Source organism: Trachurus japonicus, chromosome 7, assembly GCF_045865225.1.
Source record: "Trachurus japonicus isolate A0001 chromosome 7, Traja_1.0".
NCBI lineage: Eukaryota > Metazoa > Chordata > Actinopteri > Carangiformes > Carangidae > Trachurus > Trachurus japonicus.
In genome coordinates, this window is record NC_140913.1 from 25,004,289 (window position 1) to 25,015,482 (window position 11,194).

General features: G+C 38.7%; 3 protein-coding genes across 3 annotated transcripts; 2 read left to right on the top strand and 1 right to left on the bottom strand.

The window, feature by feature from the left end:
- The first annotated feature begins 24 nt into the window (after positions 1–24).
- kctd6b (potassium channel tetramerization domain containing 6b) lies at positions 25–3,840 on the top strand. Its single transcript, XM_085782303.1, has 3 exons — positions 25–190; positions 1,902–1,992; positions 2,299–3,840. The coding sequence occupies exons 2-3, from the start codon at positions 1,966–1,968 to the stop codon at positions 2,983–2,985; spliced, it is 714 nt and encodes a 237-aa protein (XP_085638429.1). The 5' UTR covers positions 25–190; positions 1,902–1,965; the 3' UTR covers positions 2,986–3,840.
- Positions 3,841–5,285: 1,445 nt separating this feature from the next.
- uqcc5 (ubiquinol-cytochrome c reductase complex assembly factor 5) lies at positions 5,286–8,369 on the top strand. Its single transcript, XM_085782305.1, has 2 exons — positions 5,286–5,585; positions 8,077–8,369. Exons 1-2 carry the CDS (start codon positions 5,432–5,434, stop codon positions 8,166–8,168), a joined length of 246 nt encoding a protein of 81 aa, XP_085638431.1. The 5' UTR covers positions 5,286–5,431; the 3' UTR covers positions 8,169–8,369.
- Position 8,370: 1 nt separating this feature from the next.
- On the bottom strand, positions 8,371–10,601 carry ognb (osteoglycin, paralog b). The gene is made up of 6 exons (XM_085782304.1): positions 10,351–10,601; positions 10,160–10,235; positions 9,710–9,874; positions 9,412–9,614; positions 9,233–9,325; positions 8,371–9,097 (listed from the first exon to the last, which is right to left on the bottom strand). Exons 1-6 carry the CDS (start codon positions 10,447–10,449, stop codon positions 8,927–8,929), a joined length of 807 nt encoding a protein of 268 aa, XP_085638430.1. The 5' UTR covers positions 10,450–10,601; the 3' UTR covers positions 8,371–8,926.
- Positions 10,602–11,194: the final 593 nt, after the last annotated feature.

Sequence of the window (11,194 nt, forward strand, 5' to 3'; positions counted from 1 at the left end):
AGCCGACCGAGCACAGCCCAGCACACACAGCTGCCCCGGTGCGACCAGCGGCAAAACATCAATGCCTCTCTAGCGGCACCGTGGAAAGACAAAAACCCACCCGCCCCAGAGGACTCAACAAGTCGAGTGGGCAAGAAACACGACGGCCGCGACCTGTCCCCATTTTGAAGCCCTCACTCTTCACTTCCAGGTAGATTATGATGATTAATGAAGAGCCCGGTGTGTTAACCTCAGGAGCAGCTAGCCACGTTAGCATGCTAGTTAGCAAGTCAGTAGCTAGCAGCGAGCTAGCAGCAGGCGGCGGTGAACATTTACAGTGTGATGCTCGAGCTCCAGTTGTGTTTCATGCTCACTACTACTAATGCATCCGAGCTCGATTAAAAAAGACTTTAAGTTGATGTTTATAAGATGCATTTTTGTCTCTATGTGGTCGCAGCTCGTTCACCGCCGGTTTGCTGCTGCACATCATCACAGAGAGATGAGACAGATGCACTGAAGCTGGAAGCTAAGCTACTGTGCACAGAGGAGCTATCAAACACACAACACACACACAAGCTGGGTTTAGTCGGACAGTCGAGTCGTTACCGCTGCTGTCTGAGTTACAAAGTAAGGCAAGGCAAGGCATCTTTATTTATATAGCGCATTTCATACCAAGGCAACTCAATGTGCTTTACATAAAGACAAAAAACATTAAAAAAAAAGAAGCATAAGACAGAATAAAAACAAACAAAACACTAAAAACAGAGTTAAAAGCAAGATAATAAAGATTATCAAGTAAATGTAAGGAAATGGGTTTGTGTTCACTCAGAGGAAGCTTTCATTTTCATTTATATAGCGCATTTCATACCAAGGCAACTCAATGTGCTTTACAGAAAGACAAAAAACATAAAAAAGAAGAAGCATAAGACAGAATAAAAACAAACAAAACACTAAAAACAGAGTTAAAAGCAAGATAATCAAGTACATGTAAGGAAATGGTTTTGTGTTCACTCAGTAGAGGAAGCTTTCATTTTCACTTAAGAGGAAGTATTTATGATTCCAGTGTCTCCTGATCCACAGACGCGTCTTCTCTCCCACACACACAAGTTACAGTATCATTTATTTATATTATATCATCAAGTTGATTAGTTTTTTTTTTAAGGCTTACGATCACTTAACATCATATTCAACAAGAAATAGTTTACTAATGTAATGGACATGCAGTGATGTTCACTTTGTGTGACTGTATAATGGTTAACTGAGTAGTCCCCTTATGATTAATAACAAGTTAATAGTTTTGATAAGTTAATTGATATGTACGTATTTAAGGTTTCAGACTCTTTGCACAAAGCAAGATATCAGTTGGGTTGATGTTTGAAAGTTGTATCGCTAATGATGATGATGGTAAGTTGGTTAAGATTTGAATTATGACGTTTTTCAGCTACAGCTACTTGGTGGGTCGTGCATAGAGACTGATTTTTACAAATATAGATGAATATAGACTGCTGCGTCATCAATAAGTAAGGGAGAGATCTGTAAAGGAACACGTTTTTCAGCTGTACGTGTGTAACTAGCTGTAACTAACAATGTTGATACTGTTAATAGTATAATAATATATAATATTAATAGTCACCGACATTGCATTTTGCATCTCTAATCCAGTTTAGAGTTGCAGATAAGATGGTGAACACTTATGTGACTGGAGATTGTAAAACTAACAGATGCTTGACTGTAGTGTATTTAGTGAGCATCACCCTCTTAGTAAACTGGCTCTCAGGTAGAGCATTAGTCATGTTTGTAACACAAACACAGAGTTATTGTGAGGTCTTATCTGATCTTAAAAACACATGATTTGACCATGTGTCTCGTTCTGTGCATATCTCTGTTACACCTCATGTTAATGTGAGTGTTTTTCCCCCCAGGTGAAAGTGAAACCATATCTGTTCCCTGTATTTTGGTTCTGACCAAGTGGGTATTATTCCACAAATGGATAATGGAGACTGGGGCCATAGGGTAAGAGATTGATAGACTATAGGAGCAATTTTATAGGAGCTATTTTAGGTTTATAGAATACAAATTTGACAACTATGATCTTTTGAGTTGTATGAACTAAAATCTATTTAAGATTTATAAACTTCTTGTGTCACATATAAAGATAGGGATTAATGTAAATATTATAGATGCAGTATTAAATGACCTACTACAGCAGCAGCAGTGCAGACTACAGTTCACAACTAATTTATTGTTCGGTGAAATTCGTAGTGGTTGTGGTCTTTTTAAACTTTACAAAAATGTGACTCTTAAACTTGTTCTCCCTAGATGACCTCTCCTGTAACCTTGAACGTGGGAGGCCACCTCTACACCACCAGTTTGTCTACCCTGCAACGCTATCCAGACTCCATGCTGGGCGCCATGTTCAGGGGAGATTTCCCCACGACGCGCGACTCCAAAGGGAATTATTTCATAGATCGCGACGGAACGCTTTTCCGTTACATCCTGAACTTCCTGCGGACGTCCGAGCTTACTCTCCCCGTGGATTTCACAGAGACCGATCTCCTCAGGAAAGAGGCGGACTTCTACCAGATCGAACCTTTGATCCAGTGCCTTAGCGACCCCAAGCCGCTGTATCCTCCAGACATCTTCGAGCAGGTGGTGGAGCTCTCCAGCACTCGGAAACTGTCGAAATACTCGAACCCGGTCGCTGTTATCATCACGCAGCTGACCATAACGACGAAGGTTCACGCCCTGCTGGAGGGTATTTCCAACAACTTCACCAAGTGGAACAAACACATGATGGACACCAGGGACTGCCAGGTGTCCTTCACCTTTGGACCGTGTGACTATCACCAAGAGGTGTCCCTAAGGGTTCACCTCATGGACTACATCATGAAACAAGGATTCACCATCAGGAACACACGCGTGCATCACATGAGTGAGCGTGCAAACGAAAACACAGTGGAGCATCACTGGACTTTCTGCAGACCGGCTCACAAAGTGGAAGACTGAGTTACAGAGTGACAGATGGTGTTGGTTAACATTTGTCTTTTTATATAGCACACAAATCATAATCAAAAAAGAACAAAGCTCACCTCTGTTTCTATATAGCTATCACTGAGGTTTTTTCTGATTGTGTTACAGTATGCAAACATCAAAGTCCAGACTGTAAAAACAGTGTTATTATCGTTAAACACTATTTTTTTCTGCACAAAATTAATTTGTTTAAAAATGGTTAAAAAACAAACACAGATTTTTTAAGAAAAAAGAAAGACCCGATAGTTATGATTATTAATTTAGGAGCACCATGTTATACCCCAATGATGCTAAAAGTTGTGGGTACATTTGTTTTTAATAGGAATCATTGTTATTTAATGTGGTTACAATACCAGTAACTGTTCATCCTAAGGTCAGTAATTAAGTGACTGTGAACAGGTATCCATGAATGTAAATTTAGACCACGATTTGGGAGAAAAAAGTAACATAAAAGAAACTTTAATAGATGTCTGGGTTGTTACTTAAGCCACAAGAGACACTGAACAAAGATCCTAAGGTGTCAGAGGTGTATGTTTTTAAAAATAATAATAATGATAATAAATTATAATTATCTTTAGCCCAATTTCTTTTTTGTGACTTGACAGTAGATCTTAAAATTAGTCATTTAGCTCTTTCTTATTTCCAAGTAAGGTACTATTTCTGAAAACCCTAGTAGCTGTTGCATGTGTCCGTCTTGTATGTAAATGTATTTGCCGTGTGTGCTTTGCAGTATCATGTCATACTGTTACACTTTTAGAACTTATATCAGCAGTAATGTGTTTGGTCATCTCAGTCAAAATAAACCCATTTGTGTCTTTGTCGGTCATTAAATTTTGCTTAATGAATTTAATCTTTCATTGAATCTCAATTTTACTGCTCTTTTTAATCAGTTATCTGTCTGAAAGAGACACTGAACATCACTGAAGTTAATTTTCACTTTGTAGCATGGCTGTTAAGGGAAGTTTAATTTACAATGTTGAATGAAACCCACTGTGAAACTTAATTTATCAGTGAAACAGCAAAAAATTACAATAACTTTTTTCACATAGGGCCAGGTAGGTTTGGATAACTTTTTCCAACAGCAAATGAGATCATCATTTAATAACAGCATATGGGTTATCTTTGTCTAATATTAAAATTTGTCTGAAGATCATAATCACAAAGGTGTGACAAATATGCGGAAGGGGGCACATCGTTTTTCGCAGCTCTGTAAGCTGTACGAAGAAGTCAAAAGATGGGTGAGGAAACCACAAAACAAATCCTCAGAACCTCTTTGTAGTTTATTCTCTTCAATAAAATGCATTGGTTAGTTAATTATGAGTGCAAATCCTTAATTAAATCAAATCAAATCCACCATCTGCAAGGTGTTTGTTGTGAGAACTCATGTCCAAAGTAACTCTAAATGAACACACCGAGTTTGACAATGTTTAAATTACATCACTGTTGCTTATGTGACAGTAAAAATGCAGTCACACGTTTTAAGTTGTTTGTGTCCAATGAATATAAAGGCCTATATTTATATGAATTTGGACATTGTTTTAGTCAGTGCAATGCCATAAGTGTGTAGTTTATTTTGTACTTTATCATATCGGACATAACATGAACGTCAGAAACCCTTCACCCCAGAATAGGATTTGAAACTGAGAGACCGACGTTCATTTGTAGACGTTTTTTTTGTTTACCCAACTCCAATTCTTGAAATGAATGAATGAGTTTATTTATTATTTATTTCGGTATATCAAACTTATATAACCGAAAGGGTGTAGGTTGAAGCCAAAGCTTATATACCCCTACCCCTTTTACCTTAAAAAAATTAAAATAAAAAAAAATAAAAAAATATATATATATACGCATTAATACAATAGGATCAGATCACAGACATTTGAAATTAATTAGTACACTTAAATTTCTGATCACAACAAAATAAAGAATTGTACACAGCGCATAACCCAAAATAGTACAAAATCATTTAACTTAATTTCCCATACTGTAACGAGAAATTATGTTGTTCTTATAAAGTTTTTATAAAGTAAATAAATTACAGTTTAAACGAGGAGACTTGAACGCAGCATCGTATAATTTACAGTTTAAACGAGTAGACCTGAACGCAGCACCGTGGCTCTGCGTGGGGGCGTTCGTTTTAATCCCCAGCGTCGAGCTTCCGTAGGTTTTCCCCTCTTCAGTCTCGACGTCTCCACTCGTCGGTCTGTACCAGGTCACACAACGAGCGCACCCTCTCCCGTCCATTGCTCTCATAACGTAAAAAAAAAAAAAAACACACATCACAGTAGAGGACAAGTGGAAGGTCCACGCTGCTTTACTTCCGTCCGTCCTTCTTCACAACGACTTAACGGAGCCGTTTAACGACTCACACACATACGGCTCGTGCCCGCCCGTTAGTTAACGTTAACGTTAGCCCCAAATGTTTCAACGGAGTGAAAACGTTAAATATCTGCTGAGCCTCGTCCCCGGTAGGCGCCGACTGGGCACGTACAGGTTTCTCCCCATCTTCTTCTGCATCGGCGGCGTAATGGAGTGGATCATGATCAACGTGAGGATCGGAAAAGAGACTTTCTGTGAGTTAAAGTAAACAAACCTGACAGTGCGGTAACTTAGTTTCATTCAGTGTGTGTTCAACTTAACTTACAGCCTCGATGCTAGCTTGGTATCCAGCAGCAGCCAGCTTGGTGCTTGTTAGCCTGTTAGCTTTTGAGTGTTAAGTTACTCCACGGCGGCTCTGATATCATTTAATTAATCAATCTCTTAGTTAAACAAACCTGACAGTACGGTAGTTTCATCATTCAGTGTGTGTTCAACTTAACTTACAGCCTCGATGCTAGCTTGGTATCCAGCCAGCCAGCTTGGTGCTTGTTGTTAGCCTGTTAGCTTTTGAGTGTAAGTTACTCCGGGCGGCTCTGATATCATTTAATTAATCAATCTATTAGTTAAACAAACTAATTAACAAATCGCATCCAGGCGCTGGATTCACATGCCCTCTGATCCTCTATTGTGTGGTGTATTATCTCTGTGACAAAAACGCCCCTTGTAACTTTACACGTGTTTGTATGCAAGCCTACACTGAATAGTGGGGAAGGCTCTGTACTTTGTATTTTGTGTTTTGATTTTTTATTATTCTGTCTTTGTTTTTATTATCTTATTCTGCTTTTATGGTGATATGGATCCCCTTGGGTCTGAAATAAAGATTTAATAACACGTGAAAGCTATGACACTTGAAGTTTCCCATGTTGCAGCAGCAGCAGCAGCAGCAGTGTCCTGTCCTCCATGTGTTTACAGTAACTTACTGCCAACCTGCTGCTGCCACCACAGTCTGATCTTATGAGCTTCAATTAAACCCCCTGATCAATTATATGCTGTCTCATCAGTGTCTCATTATCCCCAAGGCCTCTCGAAACCAACCTGCAGTTCAGAAACTCTAAGTTGGTTCATGATATTGGTGATAAAGTCAATCATTGTAAATTCAACATCTTTTGCTTTTGACTCATGAACACACTGAAGAAGTGTTATTGTTAACTATGCGTATATGTTATGATGTAATGATTTCTCTACATTGTGATATTTCATACACTGAAACAGGAACTAATAATTATCCCCATGTGTTTTCATTATTAGTTGTCTAGATACAGTTTCCTGTGTTCTCTAACAGGAAACCAAATTAGCACATAGTTATGCCTGGCACAATATAAAGTATACTTTTTGATATAACAACTCTATAGGAGCGAGCCAACAAGATGGAAGATGGCTGACCTGTAGCCTATTAGTTGATGCTTTTAATCAATTGGTGCAAATTTCTCATTCGCTATTAATCAAATTATGTAAACTTTGCTTTTTTGGGCCCCAGTGTGGTTGCCCTGTTTAATAATTCAGCCTTTCCTACAGATGGGGCTAAGCTCAGGACTACAACAAGTTTGCTGACCTTTTAAATATCTCTACACAGTCCCCTGCTCTAAATCCAGAATATGGAAAGTAAGAGAGAGATGACACATGACACATGAGGCTACTTAGATTGATCAGACTGTCTGGGCACGATCTATTTACAGCTGCAATCATGGAGTAAATAAATATCACAATATATATATATTTTGGTATTAATTCAGTGCAATTTTTTCCCGATATAGTGGAGTAAAAGTGTATCACAAAGTGACATAAAATCAAAACACTCCTACAGTACTTGAGTAAATGTTACTTAGGAAGAGTAAATCTGCCACAGGGTCATTGAAAAGGCTGAGAAGAAAAAGAGTTGTGTCTCTGGTCTCACTGAACCCATATTTCATTATTCCAGATGTGCACAAATGTGCCATTTCAGAAGAACTAAAAAGACTCAGAAAGAGGAAAAAAAAAAGGGCAGCCCTGCACATTTTTACTCTATTGTATTCTGAGGCCATATAAGGACACGGAGAAACGTTTCCTATGCAGAAAACTGTCTCCTATTCTAATTTTCATTCCTCAGTTTGTCGTTTTTCTATTACACACAGATTTGAGAAAGGTCTGCAGGAAACTGATGGCCTCCTTTTCACAGTAGAGATTTGACATGTCACAGAAGTGAAGGAAGGGGGGAAAAAAAGGAGAATTGTATTTCAGCAGCTTCAGTTTCAGATTCCTGGCACAGACATTTTGACCTCTCATAGGAAAGCTCAGGTCAAACTCATTTCTCCAAGGATGGCTCAGCGCCATTAAATGTCCCAGTGATATTAGCACCCTGGAACTGTCTGATCTCAGTTGTTATGAAGGTTTTTAATAACGCTTGTGCTTTGCCTAATGAGACGAGCCAAAATATTTGCTGTAGAAAAAAAAATTTGATTGTGCAAGCTGGCTCGCTCTCACTGTCATAGCTGGCAAGGACACTTAACTAGAACAGAAGCATTGTACATTTTATTAGTATCACCTGTACCTCAATCTGTCCTTTGTTATTGTTAATAAGACACAGGTGGCAAACAACAGCCATCCACTATATGACACTGTTTTATTCAATGCATTATTAACTGCACTAAAACTTCCTGTTACAGGTGTCTCATTTCAGTGTCTGAATTTTGTTTTAATTTTTTCCAGATGATGTCTACCGCAGAAAACAATCAGAACGGGAGTACCAGCGGAAGATAGCAGATGGACTCGTAGTTCTTAATGAGCCTGCGGCCAAGTGAAAGACGATCAGATTTGATGCAGACTTCACATGTGGTGTTGAAGGATTCTTGGACTCTCACGGCCTTAACTGCTTCAAACGGGCTGGAGTTAACTAAGTTATGTTCCTGGCTTACAACTACAACAACAATAACCACTGTATAAGGAGTCAAGTGAAAGGCTGATGGAGAAATCTCTTCCAACATGCAGAATTTTTTTTTATTATTATTATTATTATTTATAAGGTTGTTGGTTTAAGAAACATTAGCAATACAGCAGTGATAATACAAATAGTGCGAGATCAAGGCTGGAGGAAAAAAAAAAATCACAACAAATGGTCTCATTTCTTCACGATAACCATGCCCAGGTCTCAGTATTTATTTGACAGCGAGTCTGTTTATCTGTTTATATGAAAACATTGCATAGCACCTGCCAAGACAGAACAGTCTCAGCCAAATTGTAACTTAAGGAAAAATACAAAATAAGCCTTTGTATCTATAGACGTAGATTTTGCACACATGTCTCATACTGGCAGATAGCGCTGATAAGTAACAAAAGACAGAAGCTCTTTCTCCCCTTGTTTAAATCTGTTATAATTATGTGGGTTCTGTCTGATTATAAAAACTGTTATATTGTCTTCAACTGTGTGGAAGATTTGAATGTATAAAGATGAAACTTAAGAACTGTATTTAGTAAATGGTATTTTTGCTACCTGTATATCTGCACAGAACCCCCTCTCCCCCAAAGGTTTACCTCTTAACAAAAGCATGCATTGGTAATATCAGTTGTACCAGCCTACAGGGAGAGTCTGCAGGCAGATGAAGCTGTTGGGGTGCTGTGACAGCTGGATGGGGTTCCCATCCAGTCTCACCTGGTCCATTTTGTCCCGGATGTAGTAACTGGTGTTGCCTTTGCAGAACGTCTCGTCTGTTATAGCTGCAATCTTGTTGTTCTGTAAGAGACCAATCCAAACACACAAAATGACCCTATCATGTATCTAGCAGCTCACTCAGCAGAGGGAGGGAGATCTAATTCCTCTACAGGACAATATCTGATTAATTGATAATATGATTTCAGATGAACTCACATGCAGGTGCACAACATGAAGAGACTCTGGAAGTTGGGGCACTGCTGTCAGTTCATTGTTTCCAAGGTAAAGATATGCCAGTCTCGTGAGTTTCTGCAACAACAGAAGGCCACTGTCAGAGATTGGCTATTATCTCCCTCACATCCAAAGTATAAACATACCACCAGATTCTAACTCACCTTAAAAGCAGTTGCCTTTACTCCCTGGGTCCTTAGCTTGTTGAAATTGGCATTGAATAAAACAAGTTTGGTAGGAAGCGGAGGAAGTCTTGTCAGTTTATTTTCCGCAAGATTGAGCTCTTCAAGGTTGGGAAGTTTCGAAAGAGCTCCGTCTTCTATCTCGGAGATGAGATTCCCAGTTAGGTCAATTCTTCTCATTGTGGCTTTGGGAAGAAAACAAAAGAACAAATACAAAGATGAGAGAGATGACATTCACATGAGGTTGCATCAGTTGAATATTTTAGTCACTTCTATTTACCCATGTCACCGAAGTCGTTGTTGCGTATTTTTGTGATTTTGTTGAAACGTGCGTAGAGATATGCAGTTTCCCTTGGCAGCGTTGGGACGGCTGACATTTCTGGATTCACTTCCTCACAGTAAACAGATCCACTCAGGCAAACACACAGTAGACATGTTGGCAAATCTGAAAAGATCACAGTTTTTAAACTCATTTAGTTATTTATTTATTTATCTGTTGACCTTTCTTGTGTTTGTATTTCGAGTCAGTCGACTAATTAGTCAATGTGAGGTTGCAGCTTAAAATGCACTATACACACAGTTTAGATGAGGACACTTGATCGGCCCCATTATTACATAATATGGGCTTTAGCTACATTCACAAAAATGTGGAAGAATGCCTCGGCAAGTGTTGCATAATCAGCTTTGAAACAGTTGTTGAAAACTATTTATCTCTTTAAACAAACCTTACCCTCTGCTTTTTGAGGTGCTGGGTCAGAGCTGGTGTCTTGCAGGAAGCCATAGTCAGAAAAGGTTACAACGTCTCTCTGCAAAAAAGAAGAAAGCTTCATAATAGCTGCAGTTTTCCTCCCAACTCAGACTATTTTGCTTTGCTTTTCTTCGTTCATTTACAATGCTTTACCCCTGGAAGACGTTTCTTACCTTGGGTTTTCTTGCCTCCACAAACTCAACTTTCGCTGCTGAAGACAGTATCCACGGGAGCACAACAGATGTGAAAATTAAGGTCCTTAATTGCATCATGGTGTCTTTGGTGAGAGAGGAGAGTGTTGTCTGCTAGGCAAGGATCTGAGGTACATGTGAGCAAGAAAAATTTTCCATACAGTTTTTATTAAGCTGCCAGAATACTGCTGAGTAAGACAGGGAAACAAACTTTTAACTCAATAGGTGCTGTGTTTGTCTCCCTCAGTGGTCATAATTACTCTGTAAGACTAAAACACTTGTTTTTTTGTTTGTGCAGCAAACAGACAGAAATAGTATCTGTCATTAGTGAGTGGAAAGTTTTGATTAAAATTGAGAAGTGAACCTAATGAGCGCTGCTTCTAAATTTTACTTTCAGTGACAAAGGAATGTTGTTACTGGAAAAACAGTGGTCCTAAGTTCCAGTAAGTGACGGTGCGAGATGTTTTTAAAAATGAATCGCCAAAGTCAGCAGTGAACTGGAGAAACAAAACTATTTTGAAAATGTTTTTTAAGTTAATACTTAAATTTACATAACAACTGAAAACAGTTAATAAACTCTGTCTCTTTAGAAAGGGGCTGTCCCCTGATGAAGGAGCAGACTCTTTTTTTTTTTATAAGGCTGTGTCTTTTTTTTTTTTTGTTCAATTTTGAATTATTCTGCCATTTGTAAATTCTGAGCTTTTTTTCCAGTGTGCAGCTATATTTCTTTTTCCAAATTATGATTTCCCTTTAAGCAGCTGAACAGTTAGACAGCTAAACAGCAAATCACACATTGCAAGTACCTTTTTGTCCTGCAAACAGCATT

Coding starts and splice junctions, on each gene's coding strand:
- kctd6b (XM_085782303.1), top strand. CDS start 1,966: ATGGATAATGGAGACTGGGGCCATAGG. Junction 1,993..2,298: donor ATGGAGACTGGGGCCATAGG/GTAAGAGATTGA, acceptor TGTTCTCCCTAG/ATGACCTCTCCTGTAACCTT.
- uqcc5 (XM_085782305.1), top strand. CDS start 5,432: ATGTTTCAACGGAGTGAAAACGTTAAATATCTGCTGAGCCTCGTCCCC. Junction 5,586..8,076: donor GATCGGAAAAGAGACTTTCT/GTGAGTTAAAGT, acceptor AATTTTTTCCAG/ATGATGTCTACCGCAGAAAA.
- ognb (XM_085782304.1), bottom strand. CDS start 10,449: ATGATGCAATTAAGGACCTTAATTTTCACATCTGTTGTGCTCCCGTGG. Junction 10,236..10,350: donor TGGAGGCAAGAAAACCCAAG/GTAAGAAACGTC, acceptor TCTTTTTTGCAG/AGAGACGTTGTAACCTTTTC. Junction 9,875..10,159: donor AGCACCTCAAAAAGCAGAGG/GTAAGGTTTGTT, acceptor TGATCTTTTCAG/ATTTGCCAACATGTCTACTG.